This window comes from Ptychodera flava, chromosome 13 (assembly GCF_041260155.1).
Source record: "Ptychodera flava strain L36383 chromosome 13, AS_Pfla_20210202, whole genome shotgun sequence".
Classification (NCBI taxonomy): Eukaryota; Metazoa; Hemichordata; class Enteropneusta; family Ptychoderidae; genus Ptychodera; species Ptychodera flava.
This window is the reverse complement of record NC_091940.1, coordinates 11,598,347-11,619,660: the sequence shown is the minus strand read 5'-3', so window position 1 is coordinate 11,619,660 and position 21,314 is coordinate 11,598,347. Positions and strand designations below refer to the sequence as shown.

General features: G+C 36.2%; 1 protein-coding gene across 2 annotated transcripts; it reads right to left on the bottom strand.

Moving 5' to 3' along the window:
• Positions 1–3,447: 3,447 nt before the first annotated feature.
• On the bottom strand, positions 3,448–8,684 carry LOC139148674 (uncharacterized). Of its 2 annotated transcripts, none has more exons than XM_070720166.1 (4): positions 8,622–8,684; positions 5,150–5,484; positions 4,518–4,616; positions 3,448–3,731 (listed from the first exon to the last, which is right to left on the bottom strand). In XM_070720166.1, exons 2-4 carry the CDS (start codon positions 5,459–5,461, stop codon positions 3,570–3,572), a joined length of 573 nt encoding a protein of 190 aa, XP_070576267.1. In that variant the 5' UTR covers positions 5,462–5,484; positions 8,622–8,684; the 3' UTR covers positions 3,448–3,569. The 2 variants fall into 2 exon arrangements, with proteins under 2 accessions (XP_070576267.1, XP_070576266.1); XM_070720165.1 differs by having other exon boundaries at positions 8,574–8,678.
• Between the last annotated feature and the right edge of the window lie 12,630 nt (positions 8,685–21,314).

The window sequence follows — 21,314 nt, the reverse complement described above, 5'->3', positions numbered from 1 at the left end:
GACCTGTAAATACAATACTTATGTATGAAAAAGTGGAAAATTTCATGCTGATTCAGAAAATATATGGTTTAATGGTACTTACTTAATTTTTACTCTAAGAAGTGTTCATGCAATGACCACACCCAAGATTTTATCAATATTTACATAAGGGGCCTGGTATATAGGAATACATTCGCCTTTGTAGTCAAGGGGTTAATAAATTGCCTGTGTTGGCACCAGATTGTCTCATCAGAAAATTTACCCACCAGGTTACAATGGAATTCACATATTTATAATCCTCTTACAGACTAGAACAAAGGCGATTCCAGGGATTGCGAACGTTGGTTTTTAAAGGCATCTCACTCTATTTTACCTCAACGACCAAGCTTACAGACATTGTAATGGCAAGAAACCATCAATGAAAGAACTCACAGGCACCTTAAAACCCATCGTCAAAAGAGATATATGACTGTGCCATACTTAACAGACCACTTGGCAAATGGCGTACTTTAATATGCTACGGACAAACTTTTTTTACAGAAGTTGAAGCAGGTGTTCCTCTATAGAACGTTATCACTGAAGCCACGTCTTTGTCCGAAGAGCTACAATCATTAAATAATTAGGGTTTGGAAAAATCTGCAGTTCAATATCATGCCACAATTGCTTGTTTTATACCGATCACCAACACCGGGCGAAGAACTCGTTAGCAGCTCATAATGTATCCTTCTTTTACCTTATGATCTGCTTAGAGTTATTTGGTCAGGGCGATAAGCCTCCCTCCTGTTGTTAATAGGTAGAACAAATTAGTGAATGGGATTAGGGAGGGACTGTTTTCTTTGAAATTCTATACAGAGATAGCAAGCGTAAAGTAATAGGCACACACGCGACACAGATAAGGCTTGTATAGTAAAAGCAGTTTAAAGGCCCTTTTGGCGATCCTTGACATTGCCTTTGTTCTAGTCTTTAAGAAGATTATGGAGGAGTGAGTACGAGGCGACAAATGTAAACAAAATATTTTACATACATACAAACATACATACATACATACATACATACATACATACATACATACATACATACATACATACATACATACATACATACATACATACATACATACATACATACATACATAGAGCCTGGAAAAGGTCGAAACAAAACAGATTACTCCTCGCGTACAGATATTCGGCTCTCAAACTTGGTATTGGTTTTGCATTACGAACATGCTCTTCATGCAAACATCAACTATGATAGGTCTCTATAGGTCTTTGGGTCGACTCATGGCTGTTGCGAACTGATCATCTGCTTGCTGTGGAACTTAGGTAACTTTAATGACTAGAAGCTAGAATGAACGTGGGATAGATATGCTACTGCTAAGTAATTCTAAGCTCGTCTTATTGAAAATAATCAGCTTGCTGTAACAAAAATCTTCCATCGTTTAGTTTACCTCTGCCCTCCTTTTATCGTCGATGAAATTCAGCATAAATTTCTCAATTTCTTCTGAAAGGAACACATTGGTTGCAAAGTCAATTTGTTTTTGCTCCTAGAATCGATCTCTTTTCTCGTTTTAAAGATTTTACTTTAAATGATCTCAATGATATTTGTATTTGAGTCTCGCTCATCTTTAATTTCTTATTTTTATTTTAGATGTCTTGATAATCTCAACTACCCTTCACATCTTTTTCAGTAATTTATATCTTGAGCTTTTGACAGTCTTATTTCTCAGAAACGAGGGACCCACTTCAGTCAACGTGACATTCTTCATGAAGCCCGTGTTAACAAGTTTTTCAAACTCTATCGATAGCACTTTTATGAATATCAGATACATTAGATAACTTAAAATGATGACTTCTTCCAAGGAAATTTGCAGTGTTTCAGATTTGCTGTTTACCAAATCGATCTTATGCAATATGTCTACAGCAATAATTTTGTATATCTCTAACGTTTTTTTGTGCCAAGTTATTCTCAGTGGTACTGCCCTGCTGTGAAATTAAGGCTTGTTGAAATAGGACATTCATGTACATTACCATTCGCGCTTAGCGATGTCCATCAGAATTAGTTAAAATGCCATATTTGCGTTCTCGTTTTTCAAGTCGTCATTTGTGACTCAAAGCTAAAGTGACCGCCTCTACGTTGATTATAATAGGATCACCCAATGCAAAGTAAAGCGTAGACCCTTCTCGAGGGTCTATCTGTAAAGTTGACATTCTTGTCCGGGAAAGAGCGCAAGTGTTTGCACCGCGTTACATCTAAGCAGGGTCTGAGTGCAAATCTGCTATTCCAGGTTCGTCCGTCACGATTCCGGTACCCTTTGTGCGAGATAAGGCCGTGTGTGCTAGATAAGCTTGATAACACTTAACGCGACAAAGACGTACTGCTTAGTGCTTGTGAACGGCGAAGTGGTAGACTTTCTGGTTGTCAGATTGAAGAGCTCGCTGAAAACCCTGTAAAACATGCATATTCTATTCTATGTTGTACATTAACAGGTTTTTTACGGATCAAAATTCAACCAAAAATCTAAAAAATAAAAATAATCCGCGAGAACCTCCCCTACTTCAAGAAGGTATGTAGAGGGAAAGATGTATGATGTATTTTGAAAATACTGAAATGTATATAATGTGTAAAAGAATGCGCAAGCCGTTTCAGAGTCCACCTTCTGTATCCAATAAACTAGACGTCGTCGGAACATACAGTCATGAGGGGAAATGTTTCCCACAATAATATTCCCTATATAGCAAACTTATCCGCACTTGTTTTGATATAGAGTCCCACGGCTCTCTGATAAAGTGAAAAATCAGTGACACATTTATTTTATATAGCAATTATGATTGACATGACGAAGGAAATAGAAAACCGAAGTTTCAACATTTGATATATTATGTATATGTTACGTCATTATTATATGAGAGGAAAATTATTTAACATAGATAATTCATGAGCACTGTCAGAGAAATAAATGTATTTTGCAGATGGTGAAGTGCTCTTGCAGTACTGGGTAAATTTGTTACGAATCTACAACTCTAGTCTCTCTAGCAAAGTAAATGTCAACAGTTCGTTTTTGCGTTTGGATTTGAAACAATATCACCAAACTCATCTTGTTTGTTACGATGTACCCCACCTGACTTCAGGACTTTTGTTTTAAGCTAATTTTCGAAATTCTAATGTTTATTGGATTATTGTAAGACTCCATTAACACGCCTCTATTAGTAGTTTGCGATGTAGTGTGCCCCACCGGTTCAGCTCTAACCCTTGTAAGCAAGCAAGGTCTTAATGACTTATTTCACTTTAATTAGGGCTTTGTTAGCGAGACAGTTCAAGCACACTTCAATGAGGGAGAATTTAGGACCTAAGCATTGAACCTTCAGCGGGTTTTAGGGAGTGAAAGAGATAGGTGCTAGAAAGTGCCATTATATTGTAATGTATACAAACGCAAGAGATTTCATATGGTTTTACTGAACATCGACAATAGTCAAACATATTTCATTTTATCTTTAATTCAGTTCATTACATTCCATTTTTGATCTTAAAAATTGTAATCAATAAATGCAATGCACACTCAGTAAATTGCAAATGAGTAAGTGTTACTCAATCTACGGTACGACATGGACCTCAGGGAGATAATCTTTACAATAGTAATGATCCATATCTCCATCTTGCTGGTAGGAGCAGTAAACAACAGGACTTGAATATGTTACATTGAAGCCTTCCGGTTGACCCCAATGGAGTTCTCCAGTTAAATGGTATGGGCATTTCTGAATAAAAAAAAGGACAGAGCAGGTAATATCTTGCAGACTTTGACTGAAAAGGGCAGACGTAGACGTCCTTCAATCTCAGATTTCGAATTCGAAACGAAGCCAGTCATCACAGCTGTGAATGGACCAGGGTCTGATGAACAAAACTTAACAAACCTTTGTAAAGATGGAAACCCTTTCAGCATTGCCTTACTGTCAGTTGATTTATAAAATTTTCCCTCGAAAGTCGACGATAAAAATCATTAGCTACATAATATTTGTGTGATCATGTTTACGACTGTACAGGAGACAAAAATGTTTCTGATGAACAACTAGCAGAAAATCTCCCAATCAGCGTGAGAAAACAATGCAGTTGTGTCACCGTGTTTTGAAATGTAATCTCGCGGCACAGCTCATACATTCTGTCACAGATAAAAGCAATCTTACCATCAGAGCAAAACAAGAAAGTATTTGTATCAGATTGTTTGAGAGAAGATTGATCCTCCTACAGAAACAACATCAGGTCGTTATTATTATGTCCTTATTACTAAGCCTGCAGTAGTAAAAATCTGTATTAAGTTAATTTTAATCGTCAAATATTCACGCAAATACAGCGATAATTTTAAGTTCATCTAAGGCGAGGATATGAATTAATTAAACTCAGTGATGGCCCTTGATGCGGATATAGCAAATCTATATTTGGATATAAAATGAGTTTAAGGTCACATTGTAGTCATATACTGCAATTTGTCATGCGGGCAAGGAAAATATTTAATTTTGGGTGGATTATCATATGCGTGTACTTACAACAGCTTGGTTACAGATCACCTCAAAAATGTCATCTTTGTAGCAGTTCCCAGTGCATTTTAAACATTCATCGGTATATTCACCAGGTAAAATTGGACCCTACGATTAAAAAACAAAGACAGTAAATGAAGATTTGTGTTTACCTTAAAGGAGTAACAAACAAATGGACAAATACATTGGTAAAGAGAACATACATACATACATACATACATACATACATACATACATACATACATACATACATACATACATACATACATACATACATACATACATACACCACATACATACATACTTTAAACCGATAGATAAACCAATAAACCGATAGATAAACCGATAAACTGATAGATAAACCAATAAATCAGTAAAAAACAAATAGCGAGAAATCAATAGTAACAGTAGAACAATTAGCTTTAAATACTGGTATGATCTACAACGAGAAATAGAAAGCAAAATGATGGAGTACTGACGCAAACTTAGAGAGATAAAGTTTCTCATGTAAAACGAAATTAAGGCAAAGACAAAGAAATTGATAGATGACGCAAACTTAGAGAGACAAATGTGGCCATAGGCATATACAGAATAAGAAGAAAGGATGGATAGGATATTATGTAGTTCAGTCCGTTATTTACCAAATCGATCTTGTCTACTGCTTCCTCTAACACGGCAAAAGTTCGGAAGGTACTAGTGTCACCAATGAATGAACCAATGCCTTGGTAAACAGTAAAGGTCTTCCCTGGAGTTTCATTTTCAATGAGTTTAGGTATCTCCATCAGTTCATCAAAGCATGGAACACCTTGTGTCTGAAGTGTGTCCCATATGGCGTAGTCGTACGTCCTCATATTTGCTAAGGTGCATACCCACTGGGAGGTGTGATATACGCCAGTTTTGGCACTAACCTCGATGAGAAGAAGGATGCACGACAGAACGATGACGTAGTTCATCTTGTGTTCGGTAATTAACAATGCTTTGGAAAAATGAAGACATTCATAGCATTTCTTGAGCAATTAAATATAACGAAAAAATATCTACGAGCAAACTATATCACCCAAAATGTCGGGGTGTTTTTCGAAATGTAAAACAAATTAAAGTAATACTAGAGACACCGATAGGTATATTGATAATGATGATAACCGTTGACGATGGCGACAGTGATGATGATGACTAAGTGTCAATTGTGAGGTTGGTAATGGTAATGATGATGATGATGATGATGATGATGATGATGATGATGATAGTGGCCGATGAATGCTAGATGCAGAGATATACCAGAACGACAATATCCCACCATGTCCGTTGCGTTTCCTTTCGGTTACAAGAGTTGATTTCAAAACTAGTCGCATTTGCCAGTTTTGTAATGCCTCTAAAAATTCAAACTTCGGTGATATTTGTGATCAATAGCATATGAAACCAGATATGAACTGAATATGCTCACGTGTTTTACAACAGGTTCATTGATAGTGAGCTTCACAGAACAATGAGATATGTGTTATCAGTATATGTAGCAGTTTTTTTTTAAAACTTCACACAGTACTCTCAGAGTTTAATCACTAATTACAAAACTTTATTTAATATGCGAATGAGCTGTCAATTAACTTGACACTGCTCAATGCTTTATGGGACAATTAGATATCCATCAGATCAACATTTGTAGCACGTTTTATTTAATTTAATGCTGTAATTTTAGAGTAATGTCACTTATTACAAAGTTCATTAAATATGCAAATAAACCCTACATTAACTTGACACTGTTCAATGATTCATAGCACAATTAAATATTTATCAAATCAATATCTGTAGCACGTTTCACAAAATTTTAGTGCCGAAATTTCAGAGTTATATACCTAATTACAAAGTTTATTAAATATGCAAATGAACCCTTAATTAACTTTATACTACTAAATGCTTTACAACACATTTAGATATCTGTCGTATCAGTATGTGCAGCAGTTTCATCACATTTGATGCAGTTATTTCGGAGTTATATGACTAATTATAAGACTTCATGGAATATGCAAATGAGCTAATTAATAACTTGACACTGCTCAATGCTTCTCAGTACAATTGGACATTTATCAGATCAACATCTGTAGCAAGTTTCATCAAATTTAATGCTTTAATTTTGGAGTAATATCACTAATTACAAAGTTCATTAAATATGCAAATGAACCCTTAATTAACTTCCCACAACTAAATGCTCTACACCACAATTAGATATCTGTCAGATCAGTATCTGTAACAGATTTCATCACATTTGGTGCAGTTATTTTGGAGTTATATCACTAATTACTAAACTTCATAAAATATGCAAATGACCTATTTGTTAACTTGACACTGCCAAATGCTTCTCAGTACAATTAGATATTTATCAAAACAATATCTGTACCCAATTTCACTGACTTGGGTGCCGTATTTTCAGAGTTATATACCTAATTACAAAGTTCATTTAATATGTAAATGAACCCTTAATTAACTTTATACTACTAAATGCTTTACAACACGTTTAGATATCTGTCGTATCAGTATATGCAGCAGTTTCATCACATTTGATGCAGTTATTTCGGAGTTATATGACTAATTATAAGACTTCATGGAATATGCAAATGAGCTAATTATTAACTTGACACTGCTCAATGCTTCTCAGTACAATTGGATATTTATCAGATCAACATCTGTAGCAAGTTTCATCAAATTTAATGCTTTAATTTTGGAGTAATATCACTAATTACAAAGTTCATTAAATATGCAAATGAACCCTTAATTAACTTCCCACAACTAAATGCTCTACACCACAATTAGATATCTGTCAGATCAGTATCTGTAACAGATTTCATCACATTTGGTGCAGTTATTTTGGAGTTATATCACTAATTACTAAACTTCATAAAATATGCAAATGACCTATTTGTTAACTTGACACTGCCAAATGCTTCTCAGTACAATTAGATATTTATCAAAACAATATCTGTACCCAATTTCACTGACTTGGGTGCCGTATTTTCAGAGTTATATACCTAATTACAAAGTTCATTAAATATGTAAATGAACCCTTAATTAATTTAACACTACTAAATGCTTTACACTACAGTTAGATATCAGTTTGATCAGTATCTGCAGCAGATTTTATCACATTTTGTGAAGTTATATCGGAGTTATATGACTAATTACAAACCTTCATAAAATATGCAAATGAGCTTTTTAATGACTTGACACTGCGTAATGCTTCGAAGTTTAATTAGATATATATCAGATCAATATTTGTTGCAAGTATCATCAAGTTTGGTGCAGGAATTTCAGAGTTATGTCACTAATAACAAAAGTTCATTAAATATGCAAATGAGAAGATAATTTACATGACACTCACAGTATCATCATAATGTTCTTAGATTGTCATCTGTGAAAAGTTTCATGAAATTTTGTGCAGTATTTCTTGATATATGTCTACACTGTCATTACCGTCTCCATAGGGAAACCATTGTATGGAAAAAAACAATATTGCATAACTTCATTAATATGCAAGCCACACAAACCAAAATCTAATCAGTTCTTGCAAGTAGCACATGGTACCTGTGTACCAAATCTGACTTGAATCCGTTCAGGCGTTTTTGAGTTATCGTGTAAACAGACAGACAGACACACACACACACACACCACACTAACACACACACACACACACACACACACGGACAGACAGACAGACATCGCTATGACAATAGCCCACGTGTTTACACACGTGAGCTAAAAATGACACGAGTCGAAAGAGATATTGATGAGGAGATTCAGATGGTCTACAGTGATATCTCATGAAAAATATCGATTAATTGACGAACGGTGAAAATAATGCATCGAACTGACGAACACAATCCACATAAGACATATTGAACATTCTCAAATATCACGTCGTTTCCAAATAGTAAATTTCACCATTATCAAATATCATCTCGTTTTAAAAAAGTGAATTTCACCAGTGAAAATGCATTGATTGGCAGAGTTTCTACAGTTTTAAGAGTTGAATTTTCCAATCTCATTTTGCCCAACAATTTTCTTTACACCTACCCGACAATCCTTCTCTTAGTAGGCAACACTGTCGTCGCAGGAACTTACTTGTCTAAGTCAATATGCTCTGTTATTACACAATGTCGAATATAGTTGTACCGTTTCTTCTACGCATCTGCGACAAAATGTACCTTTTCGTGTGTTAATATAATGCACATTTGACTATGAATAATTTTCAACAGATGGTATCGATAAATTACACTTTTCTTTTAGAGTATAAATAGTCCACTCAAGTAATATTTTTATCAGTTGTGTACCAGCTACCTAAGAATAACAGGATATAAAATCTAGGCACCATGATCTCTTCCCAGCCTTACTGGGTGATGTATCCTTGTTGGCCTTTTTTCTTCCCTAAAAGAGACCTCAGAATCCATATACCACTTTGTTAAATTTAAGCAGTAACGATTTCGATGTCATTTATATATATATATATATATATATATATATATATATATATATATATATATATATATATATATGATCTATCATATAAAGCGTTATTTTTGTGATAATGCTATTAAGGTAAAGGACGACGAATTGGGACGCGCACACGCTTTAGAACGTTTCTGCGCAGATTTAACTCCAGCCTGCCGCAAATAGGTTATTTTGAGCGCATGTATTTAACATCACCTGTAATTGTTGAAATTGCGCTTTTACCTAATTTTTTTTACCCAGTGTCTTAGAAATACATGTGACCTATAACCTTGTCATATTTTGACCCCCTAGGAAGCTGTTTTTTATTCAATATGAGCGAAAAATTAACATTTCTCTCCCATTTATATGGCGCAAATTACCCATTCACCTGGAGATATTGTAAAAAGTAGCGTGGTGACATCCTTTTATTAAAAGTGTAAACTAAATGGTATTATGTCAGGAGTTTATTCGCCAAGTTTGGTCAAAATGACACCATTCAAAGCGACAGAAAGAAAGTTCGAAAATTATGTAGTGATATAATTTTGATATCGTCATTTTGTAATCGATACTTTTGTTAAAATTTCTTCACAAACATCATGAAAACTATACATTCGATAGATATGGATCTTAAGTCTGGGTATTTATTAAAATTAACTCATTTGCTAAGCGTTTTATAATTGCTTTCTTTAGTTTAAGTGAATTATATCATTTTTATTTATTTCTAACGACGCCATTTTAACGTCCGTTTCCATGGAAACGAGCGTGGTGACCCCCATTTTTTATTTCATTTTTGCACATGCACAACTTCCAAAAATATTTGTGCAAAGTTTCAAGAAAATGACACCACAACTTAATTTTGACGTAATTCGTAGTACTTCACCTTAAGACATAATACCTAGTAGTTTCATAATACCATTTTAAATGACAACTTATGAATCTGTCACTTTTTATATATCCCTGATTTTTCGTTAATTTAAAGTTTGAAAAATATATATCGTAGTCAGGGTACATTTACTATATTTGTCTATCGATTGAAAACTACAGTTTTATTGAGGCAAAGTAATAAATTTACATTAGTACTTGTGTTTCAGAGAGAAAAATATGTAGACAAGCTCATCTATTTCATTTAATATAAATATTTTTCATTAGTTTTGTAGAACATTGCATCAAATCCTGTCATGGAATAATTCATATACTTGTAACATTTGCACAACATTGCAAATTTAAAATAGAATTTCTGGACGGTATGCAAAATATTGCGTGAAGTAAAATGTAAACTTGTTTTCGGTATGCACATTTGACTATAAATAATTTTCAACAGAGAGTATGAACAATTTACATTTTTACATTTTTATCAGTTTTGTACCAGCAGTTTTATTTTAACAGGCGATAAAATCTATGTACCACTACCTCTTCCCATTGTGTAGGTTACAGACGACAGGCATTTGATATACTTAATTTGCAGATATATCAAAGATGTGTAAGGGCATCTTTCGGTTGAACTCAGGAGAGGTTTGAGGTAAATTTCTCTCCAGTATTGTATGAGAACTTATTCAGAAACACGATTTGAACTTAATTGGGATAATAAAATTATCCCAAATCACAAGTAATTTTGAAGATGATATAATGATAATGAAATCTCAATGAAGGGCAGTGCAAACGATTCTGTTTGTTTTCATCGTCGAACAAAACAAAAACGCATCGACAAATATATATTCCATAACAAATACCTTACTTTCTTGTAAATGTTATCAAGAAATAATAAACTATCAAATTGTAAGGAAATGTTCTTGCTGTTCCGAACTTCAGCCCACAGTATGCTAAGATGGAGTAAATATATAGATCAGGCGACACAGGAATAAACGTTGCGCTCGAAACTTTATTTCCCCATGTCAGCCTGATGGCTGCCTGGGGCAACTCTTAGCTCCGGGAGCCTGGAGATATGCTCACTCCAAGGCCCCCAAAGTCTGACTCTCAAATTTACAATACTCTGTCGACAACGCTAGTTTCACAATAATTAATACGTAGTATGTATGAGACATGTCACAACACCATTGTTTTAAATCCAAGCTGTGAAAATATGAAAAGCGATACTTAACAGCTACAGTTCTGATAAAAGTTCGACTTCATTGTCTTTCAATTGTCCAACCTTGCATGAGACATTTCATGCATAATCATATGAATTCACGAGACACGCGGGTGCCTGGAATGGCGCTGCCATTGAATTTAAACAAAAGAGACTTGAAAATTTGCAGCCAATTTTGAAGAATTATACCTCCGGTAAATCGTGAGAATTCAAGCCCAAGTGTCGAAATGTTGAAATTTGGCGAATTACTAGAATGAAGATTTACAGCAACCGGTACAAATTATATTAACATGACAAAACAATGGTTGCTGAAACCTCTAAAAATAATAACTTTTGAGTCAGGGCAGTTGTAAATGTCCTTTACTTTTCTTTATTTTGAGGTTTATTGACACTAAATATAGTCACGGCCGATTGAAATAACCCTGTGCTATAAATTGATCGAAAAACTTCATAAAGTGAGCGGCACATTTATAATGATGCTGACTTACTACACTTTGCATTGATTGCAAAACTGCATTCTGATCAGGGCGAAGTAATAAATCTAAATATTATTAACAGTGTTTCAGCGACCATGGATCTTATATTAAATAATAATGTTGTTCATTTGCTTTAGAAAACATTCCGTCAGGTACTGTCACGGAGTTATTCTTTCTCGTAATAATGGCACAACATTGCACATTTTGAATAAAATTTTAAAATTGTAGGCAAAATATGGTGTAAAATGTTACACAAGTTTCTTAATTATTTGAAAAACTGTTGCATAATCAATCCATTCTTTCCAAATTAGTTCTAATCTCGTTCAAATTATAGTAACTTTCACTTGACCAAATTTGATGTTGTCGAAGTAGTAGTCAAGAGGAAACTTGAACATTAACAACAATGGAAATGTGTTCGTGAAATTTTCGATGGAAAAATGCATCGGCATACGTAACAGGAGCATTGAAATACAGAGCCTGTGTGGCGATTGAGAATAAGAATTCACTTATTGAATTCGCAACGCCTATTTATTCAATGAACGTAAGATGAACCATTTTGCATCAAGTTTTAGTCGACACTATTTTTAGTACCAATGCTTGGTATGCCGTGCTCGTTTATTACCAGTATGCAGTTTTTTAACCCTCTAATACTTTATGTCATTTGGTTCACAGAGTGAAATTTCTTCAGTTACGACCAATACATATAGCTTGTCGCTTTACAATAAAGATGTTCCCTTCCTTGCCATATTTTTCATCTTTTATGTGCAACATGTGTTTATGACGCATTAGACTGAGTCTCGCTTTCTTTGCGGGAAAGTAAATATTTGAGCCCTTGTCAAGTTAAAATCAATTACCTGACGACACTAAAGTTAATGATATCTCTGATTCTGTTTTGTGGAACGTTATTTCATAACCTTGACTCACGCATTCTTTTCGGCCCATGGACACTGACAACAGTCTTCAGCATCTAATTCAAGCAATGGTATTTGACTTAAAAAATAAAACAAGGCCCATGGACACTGACAACAGTCTTCAGCATCTAATTCAAGCAATGGTATTTGACTTAAAAAATAAAACAACTATTCGCAATGTAGCATACATGTACAAGACCCTATACATTAAAAAAGTTCCATCTTAAGACACGATGCGAATTGATATGTTTCGATGAAATTAAGCTTCCTTGCTACAGTTCGATACGTATAGCAATCAAAAACGTTTGCATTTCGGATCTTGCAGTGTATAGTCTTAAGGTGTCTCATTGGAGCGTCGCCTCTTACCTACGGACTTCTCGTCACATTGCAATGTGAGCGGGTAAAATGAGTGACATATTTTACTTCATGACGGCGTTGGTTTTTCTCTCTGACTATGGGAAATTTTTACTCTGCAACTTGGTGTGGTCATTCTCTCGACTAATATCTTCTCTACACGGTCGCTTGTGGTTAGGTATAGGCCTAAGGCGAGGACCCCTATTCCCTGTAACCTAAGCCACAGAGAAACAACACAGAGTGGCAACACTTGCATGCCTTTTGTTCCATGGTCGTCTCGGTAGACTATTGGCTTTTCATATTAAAATGGGCTTCAAAGGTGTTAAACTTTTTGGAGGCTTTGTTTGTGCTTGATAATTACACGAGATTATGCGAAAAATACGACGAGATGGCATCGTACTGCCAGTCGCGTAGCAACCACAGTTACTTTCTGAGCTCTCAGGTCAGAAACACTGCTTCACGCCAATCAAAACATAACACGGCAGCAGTTTCATAAACATGTCCTTCCTTGACGCACGTGTAAAACCTCGCTGTAATTAAAGAGAAATGAAATATCTGCACTATATCAAAGACACACAATTTTCTATTCTGTTCCGAAGTGTAACAAGTGTTTGTACCGATATGCTTTGTGAACTGTCAACACTGGTCCAACTCTTCAGTAAAAACCTTGAAAGTTGTTACGTGCAGAGAAAACGAACAAAAGGGTGAACTCAGCAGTTTCCGTTTAAACAAAATTTATTACGAAAACAAAACTAATTGCTAAGTCAGGGATAGAGTACAAGCTTTAAAAGTGTACAGACTACTTATCTCAGCTGGGACGGCGAAGCTCCAGTCTCAGAGTTGTAACAGTCAGTTGGATGAATGAACAGTCCTTGCAGGCTTGAAGCTGCACAAAGTCCACAGTATAAATCCAGCGTTGGCAGTGAAGGTCTTGAAAAGTCTTGAGAATGACTACTGCTGGAGTTTAGTAACACACAAGAGACACGATCCCAAACTGACTGCAAGCCTGCTGTCCCAGTATTTATACTCATGTGTTTACATAAGCATATAAGAACAATCTAGAACTTTTATTGACATGCTAATTACTGTTCTAAAATATCTCTCTTACACAACTAATCAACTTTCCAGAACATTCCAAACATGACTAATTGAATTCAAGGTTGTGAGGTAATTAAGGGCAGTGACCTTGAGAATGTTCTAGACTAATTGAACTCAGGTCATGATGAGTGTGGGGGGAAATGACCTACATAACACACCCCCTCTTCAAAAAAAGAAAATTTTTCAAAGAAAAATCTTTCTTTTGCAAATGTAATCTTGAAAAAGATTTAAGTACTCAATTTTTTTTTTTTAAAGTAAAACTTCTTGAAAGTGAACAACAATAAACTCTAAATACGAGAGAGACAGTCTGCAATTAAATTGTCTCTGCCTTTGATATGTCTAATATCAAGATTAAACTCCTGTAACATTAAACTCCATCTTAGCAATCTCTGATTTTTGCCTTTAAATTTCTGCAGAAAAACAAGAGGGTTGTGATCAATATAAACCACTATTGGCTGATTTGAAGAAGTAACATAAACTTCAAATGCTGTAAAGCTAATATCAAAGATAAACACTCTTTTTCAATTGTAGAGTAGTTTCTCTGGGATTTGTTAAATTTGCGTGAAAAATAGCAAACAGGATGATCTACACCATGACTATCCTCTTGCAATAAAACAGCACCAGCAGCCGTATCACTAGCATCCACAGCTAATTTGAATGGCTAAGTGAAATCTGGTGCAGACAACACTGGAGCACTTTGAAGTATGGCTTTAAGTGTATCAAATGCCTGTTGGCATTGCTCTGACCAAACAAACTTTACTTTCTTTTTAAGTAAGTTAGTCAAAGGCTCAGTAATTGTGGAGAAATTTGGACAGAATTTTCTGTAGTAACCAGCCATACCGAGAAAGCGCATCAGTTGTCGTTTGCAGTTTGGTATGGGAAAACCTGAAATGGCACTGATTTTGGCATCAACAGGTTTTACCTCACCCTGTCCTACAGTATGTCCGAGGTAAGTCACCCTCGCCCAACCAAACTCAGATTTGGCAAGGTTGACAGTCAACATTGCTTTGCTCAGTCTCTCAAAGAACTTCCGCATGAGCTTGATGTGTTCCTCCCAGGTGTCACTATACAGGACGACGTCGTCAACGTAAGCTGCACATCCGTCTAGCCCGGATATGACGTCGTTGATTATCCGTTGGAACGTTGCCGGAGAGTTCTTCATTCCGAATGGCATCACCTTGTACTGGAACAATCCGTCTGGTGTAACAAAGGCGGATATTTCACGAGCACGATCCGTCAGAGGGACTTGCCAAAATCCCTTCAGTAGGTCAAATTTCGTCACATACTTGGCTTTTCCCACTTGGTCGATGCAGTCATCAATCCTCGGATTGGGAAAGTGTCTGTCTTTGTTAAAGCGTTGACCTTCCTAAAGTCTGTGCACATACGATAACTGTGATCTGATTTGGGAACAAGTATGCACGGCGAACTCCAGTTACTTTTACTGGGTTCAATGAAGTCATTGTCCAGCAGGTATTTGACTTCTTCCTGTAGATATTTCGCTTTTGTTGGATTCAGTCTGTATGGATGTTGTTTTACAGGCTTACTGTCCCCAACATCAACGTCGTGATAGATGACGTTCGTCCTCGTTGGAACATCTTTAAACAGGTGTTTATATTCATGGAGCAGTTCTTTCACCTGTTGTTGTTGTTCTGGCTGGAGGTGTGCCAACTTTGTAGACTCCAGCTTCTCCAGGATTTCTGAGTTCTGAAGCTTGACCGAGCCCAGCTTTGAGTTTAGAGTATTTTCACTCAAGTCAGTTTCAGTATCACTATCTTCATAATGGTTTGAACTGACTGCACTGACAGGCTGAGTTATAGTAGGATATCCCTATCCAAATATGGCTTAAGCATATTTATGTGACATAGCTGTTTTTGTTTTCGCCTGTCAGGTGTTATTATGATGTAATTTAAATCACTCAATTTCTTATCAATTAGGTATGGCCCAAAGTAACGAGCATAGAGTGGTTTGCAAGGAATTGGAAGTAGAACAAGAACTTTTTGACCTGGTTTAAACTTCCGTTTTGAGGTGCTTTTATCATATTTGGTTTTCATTGACTGCTGAGATGACTCAAGATTTTCTCTGGCTAATTCACATGCTTTAGAGAGTTTTCGTACGAAAATCTGACACATATTGCAAATATTCAGACAATCATCATCGTCTGATAGGAATTTCTCTTTAACGAGCTTAAGTGGGCCACGGACTGTATGTCCAAATACAAGCTCAAATGGGCTAAAACCAAGAGACTCCTGAATTGACTCTCTAACAGCAAAGAGCAAAAAATGAATCCCTTCATCCCACTGCTTCTCTGTGTCAAAACAGTAGGTCCTAATCATGTTTTTCAAAGTTTGATGAAATCGCTCAAGAGCACCCTGACTTTCTGGATGATAGGCGGATGACCTATACTGTTTAATGCCTAGCTGATCCATTACTTGTTGAAAATCCAGACATAAAGTTGGAGCCTTGATCGGACTGGACACATTTAGGGAGGCCAAATAAAGTGAAAAATTTGACTAAAGCTTTCACTATAGTCTTTGTCTTTATATTTCTCAGTGGTATGGCTTCTGGGAACCGAGTTGATGTACACATTATTGTCAGCATGTACTCATTTCCTGATCTTGTTTTTGGTAGGGGCCCAACACAGTCTATTAGTATCCTACTAAATGGTTCTTGAAATGCAGGAATTGGCTGTAAAGGGGCCTTTGGAATGGTCTGATTTGGCTTTCCTACCATTTGACATGTGTGACAAGTTTTACAGAAATGTGCTACATCCTGCCTGAGATTAGGCCAATAAAAGTGACTGAGAATTTTATGATAAGTTTTCCTGACTCCTAAGTGACCAGCCCAGGGGGTTTCATGGGCCAGGCGCAATATTTCAGCACGGTAGGGCTTTGGAACCACAATTTGATGTTTTATAGCCCAATCGTCATCAACCAAAATGTCTGGAGGTCTCCATTTACGCATGAGAATACCAGATTTTGTATAATAGGAAACAGAGCTATCTGAAGTTTTACCTTCATCATCTACCCTGTCAAACAAAGACAAAATATCTGGGTCTTTGTGTTGTTCTGCAATGAGATTTGATCTAGAAAATGTCTGACTTTGGTCCGCAGAAGTTTTACTGGAAGTTTCAAATCCACGAGGGATAACGGAATGATCCGTGTCAAACACCTGACTGAGAAAGGTGTCATTTAAGTCAACATCTGTGACATTATTTTTGAGAGTATTTTGATTCTCGGAAGTTTTCTTTGACATGGCTCGAGTAATAGCACATGAAGAAATAAATCGGGTATTTCTTGTTCAATTGGCTCTGGATCCTGATCTAAAGTAGGATTATCAGTCACAAGTGGATTAGTAATGACCTTGTCCCCAGCAAGGTTGTTTCCGAGAAGAAGGTGAATCCCTTCAAAAGGCAAAAAGGCCTAATACCTAAAGTCACAGGTCCAGAAACAAAGTCCGAAGACAAATAGACATTATGGAGAGGAACAGGAATGTAGTCATTACAATCTACCCCCTTAATAAGAACTTTAGAACCTGAAAATGACTTTTCAGAAAACGGCAGGGTATCTGCCAACAAAAGAGACTGGGAAGCCCGGTATCTCTTAAAATTTTGACAGGGGTAGTGGAAGAGAAATCACTAGAAAGTGATATAAAACCATTATGAATAAATGGCTCGAAAATACCCATAATGCTATCTTGAGAAGAATTGACCTTGACCTCATTAATTGGGATAAGAGGGATTTAACCTCAGAAAATGTGTTGCACACATTATTAGACTCTAATTGAGTTGATGAAGAAATAAAGCCGGTGGGCTTAGATCCACTTTGACCACTTTGACCTTCACGTTTTCTTTTCAATTTGAAACAATCTGACATTAAATGGCCGTCTTTCTTACAATAATTACAAGAAAGTGTACCAACTGTTTGTCAGAAGGAGATTGAGACTTGGGATCTGATGATGTGGGAGTGTTACTTGAACTCTGTGAACTGTTGTCATTTGATTTCCAACTGTCCTTTGAAAAATTCTTGGATGAAAGGACAAGTTAAATTTACCTGCATTGTTTCTGTATGAAAAGGACTGGGATGGTTTGCTGAGAAATGAAGATTTGTGGGTCAATGAATAATCATCGGCCAAACGTGCAGCAACCTCCAATGTATCTGCCTTTTGTTCATTGATAAACGTCTTGATGTCACTCCGGATGCACCTTTTAAATTCCTCAATCAAAACAAGTTGTCGTAATTTATCATAATTCTGACTGACCTTTTCAGAAGAACACCAACGATCAAACAGTTGTTCTTTTGTTCGAGCAAATTCAACATAAGTTTGATCCTTCACCTTCTCACAATCCCTAAATTTCTGACGGTAAGCTTCAGGCACCAACTCATAGCCCTTGAGAATTAATTCCTTCACAGAATCATAATTTGAAGCCTGCTCTACTGACAACTGAATGTAAATTTCTCTGGCTTTACCCACCAAAGCACTCTGCAAAAGCATAGACCAGGACTCCTTAGGCCAATTCAGACTCTGAGCAATTTTCTCAAAATGGAGAAAATATTTGTCAACATCCTTTTCTTGGAAAGGGGGAACTAACCTGAAATGCTTAGTGATGTCAAACTTGTCTGAAGGAAGAATGTTTCTGACTGTCCAAGCTCTAAACGTTTTATTTCTACTGTAATCGCTGTTCTTCTAATCGCAATTCTTTTTCTCTCTGTCTTCTTCCATTTCTAATCTTTCCTGCCTTTCTAATCTTTCCTGCCTTCTTTTTCTTTCTGTCTTTCTTCCATTTGCAATTCTTTTTCTTTCATTTGTAATTTTTCCTTTTCTAATTCCAATTTCTTAAGCTCCAAATCTGCCTGTATTTCTAATTCTAATTTTTGAGTTCGAAGGAGGACTCAGGCTAATAATCTTTTAAGGCAGACTCCTCAAATGGCCAGAATTAACTAAATGTTTTGCAATCTTGAACTGTATTTCCCGCTTGCGCATAGATCTTTTGACATCTACTTTAAGGAAATTTGCCAGTGCTATGAGGTTGTCTTTTCTGAGGGAATTAAATGTGTCCTGATCGAGGTCATCCATAAATTCGTCTGGCTTGAATTCCGCCATGATTGAATTTCGCTGAGTTCACAGTGTAAAGTAGTTTTGAAAAGGTAGGCAAAATGTTGTCAAACGGCTCAAAATATTCGTCTCCCGGACGAGCCCCCAATTTGTCGCAAAATTGGCTTTTCATATTAAAATGGGCTTCAAAGGTGTTAAACTTTTTGGAGGCTTTGTTTGTGCTTGATAATTACACGAGATTATGCAAAAATACGACGAGATGGCATCGTACTGCCAGTCGCGTAGCAACCACAGTTACTTTCTGAGCTCTCAGGTCAGAAACACTGCTTCACGCCAATCAAAACATAACACGGCAGCAGTTTCATAAACATGTCCTTCCTTGACGCACGTGTAAAACCTCGCTGTAATTAAAGAGAAATGAAATATCTGCACTATATCAAAGACACACAATTTTCTATTCTGTTCCGAAGTGTAACAAGTGTTTGTACCGATATGCTTTGTGAACTGTCAACACTGGTCCAACTCTTCAGTAAAACCTTGAAAGTTGTTACGTGCAGAGAAAACGAACAAAAGGGTGAACTCAGCAGTTTCCGTTTAAACAAAATTTATTACGAAAACAAAACTAATTGCTAAGTCAGGGATAGAGTACAAGCTTTAAAAGTGTACAGACTACTTATCTCAGCTGGGACGGCGAAGCTCCAGTCTCAGAGTTGTAACAGTCAGTTGGATGAATGAACAGTCCTTGCAGGCTTGAAGCTGCACAAAGTCCACAGTATAAATCCAGCGTTGGCAGTGAAGGTCTTGAAAAATCTTGAGAATGACTACTGCTGGAGTTTAGTAACACACAAGAGACACGATCCCAAAAGTCTGACTGCAAGCCTGCTGTCCCGAGTATTTATACTCATGTGTTTACATAAGCATATAAGAACAATCTAGAACTTTTATTGACATGCTAATTACTGTTCTAAAATTATCTCTCTTACACAACTAATCAACTTTCCAGAACATTCCAAACATGACTAATTGAATTCAAGGTTGTGAGGTAATTAAGGGCAGTGACCTTGAGAATGTTCTAGACTAATTGAACTCAGGTCATGATGAGTGTGGGGGGAAATGACCTACATAACAAAGTAATCTCGCGAGGACATTTCTTCAAATTGTTGGCAAACACTTTCAAAAGGGATCTAACTTCACAGGATATTCAATAGGAACATAATTAAAGTGAGTTACAGATGTATAAAGAATATGACCAGTATAATCAAATCACATAATAAGAGGGTAATTACCGAAGACCACAAAACATCGACAAGGTGATTGTAATTGCAAGGACAAGTGTACATGCCTCTTGAAGGCAGGCTGTAAAGTCAAAGGTGTCGTTTACAGGGCCAAGGTATCAAAGGGGACAACGTGGAAACGTTTACATTGGCGTCACTGACAAAACCTTCAAGACGCACTTCGCTGAGCACATGCAATCATTCCGTAACAAGAAATATCGTAACTGCCCGAGATGTCAAAGTTTGTTTGGTATTTAAAACACAAGAACCAGGTCTTGACGTCTCGTGGTCAATTATTGACTGAGAATAGTGTTTCTCAAACATAAGCAAGCGACGTAAACTTTGCATCTCAGAAAAAACTACACATTATCAATCACAAACGCTCTGAGTTGGTTTCAAATTGTCGACACCAATACATATATTACGTATCAAATTTTAACACCAACTAGAAATAGAATGGTACGTCCCAACCATACAAATGAGAGTGTGGAGCTATGAATACTTCTAGTTCTGTCTGAAGATTGCAGGATGCATGAAACTACTTAAGGTATACTGTCACCTGTTCCAATTTTGCCATGGAAAGAGAAAATCTAACCATTCACAGATTTTAAGCGGGTGGCCGCTTTTTAAAAACAGCGCCCTCCCATGGGCATTTTGAATACCAAGGAACACCCCTTTGACCATATATAGGCATATTTAGATTACAGGTGACTGTATACCTTTAAGTAACAGATATATAATATCTTTGTATTTGTAGTAGTTTCTGTTATATATATATATATATATATATATATATATATATATATATATATATATATATATATATATATATATATATATATATATATATATATATATATATATCACCGTTTTGTTCGCTTTCTCTCACGAAACAATATGCATTTATCAACAGATTGACGTTCCAGTTCTCGTGATGCTGCCTTCCTTGCAAAATGTTTCATTCACAAACAGAACTCAGTAGAAAAAAGAGGCCTGTTCGGGAAAAAAAAAACAGTGGGACACCCCGCAGAAAAAGCCCAGCATGTAAATTGAATAATTCTCAACGTCATGATTGT

Coding starts and splice junctions, on each gene's coding strand:
- LOC139148674 (XM_070720166.1), bottom strand. CDS start 5,461: ATGAACTACGTCATCGTTCTGTCGTGCATCCTTCTTCTCATCGAGGTT. Junction 4,617..5,149: donor CAGTAGACAAGATCGATTTG/GTAAATAACGGA, acceptor TTTTAATCGTAG/GGTCCAATTTTACCTGGTGA. Junction 3,732..4,517: donor TGATCTGTAACCAAGCTGTT/GTAAGTACACGC, acceptor TTTTTTATTCAG/AAATGCCCATACCATTTAAC.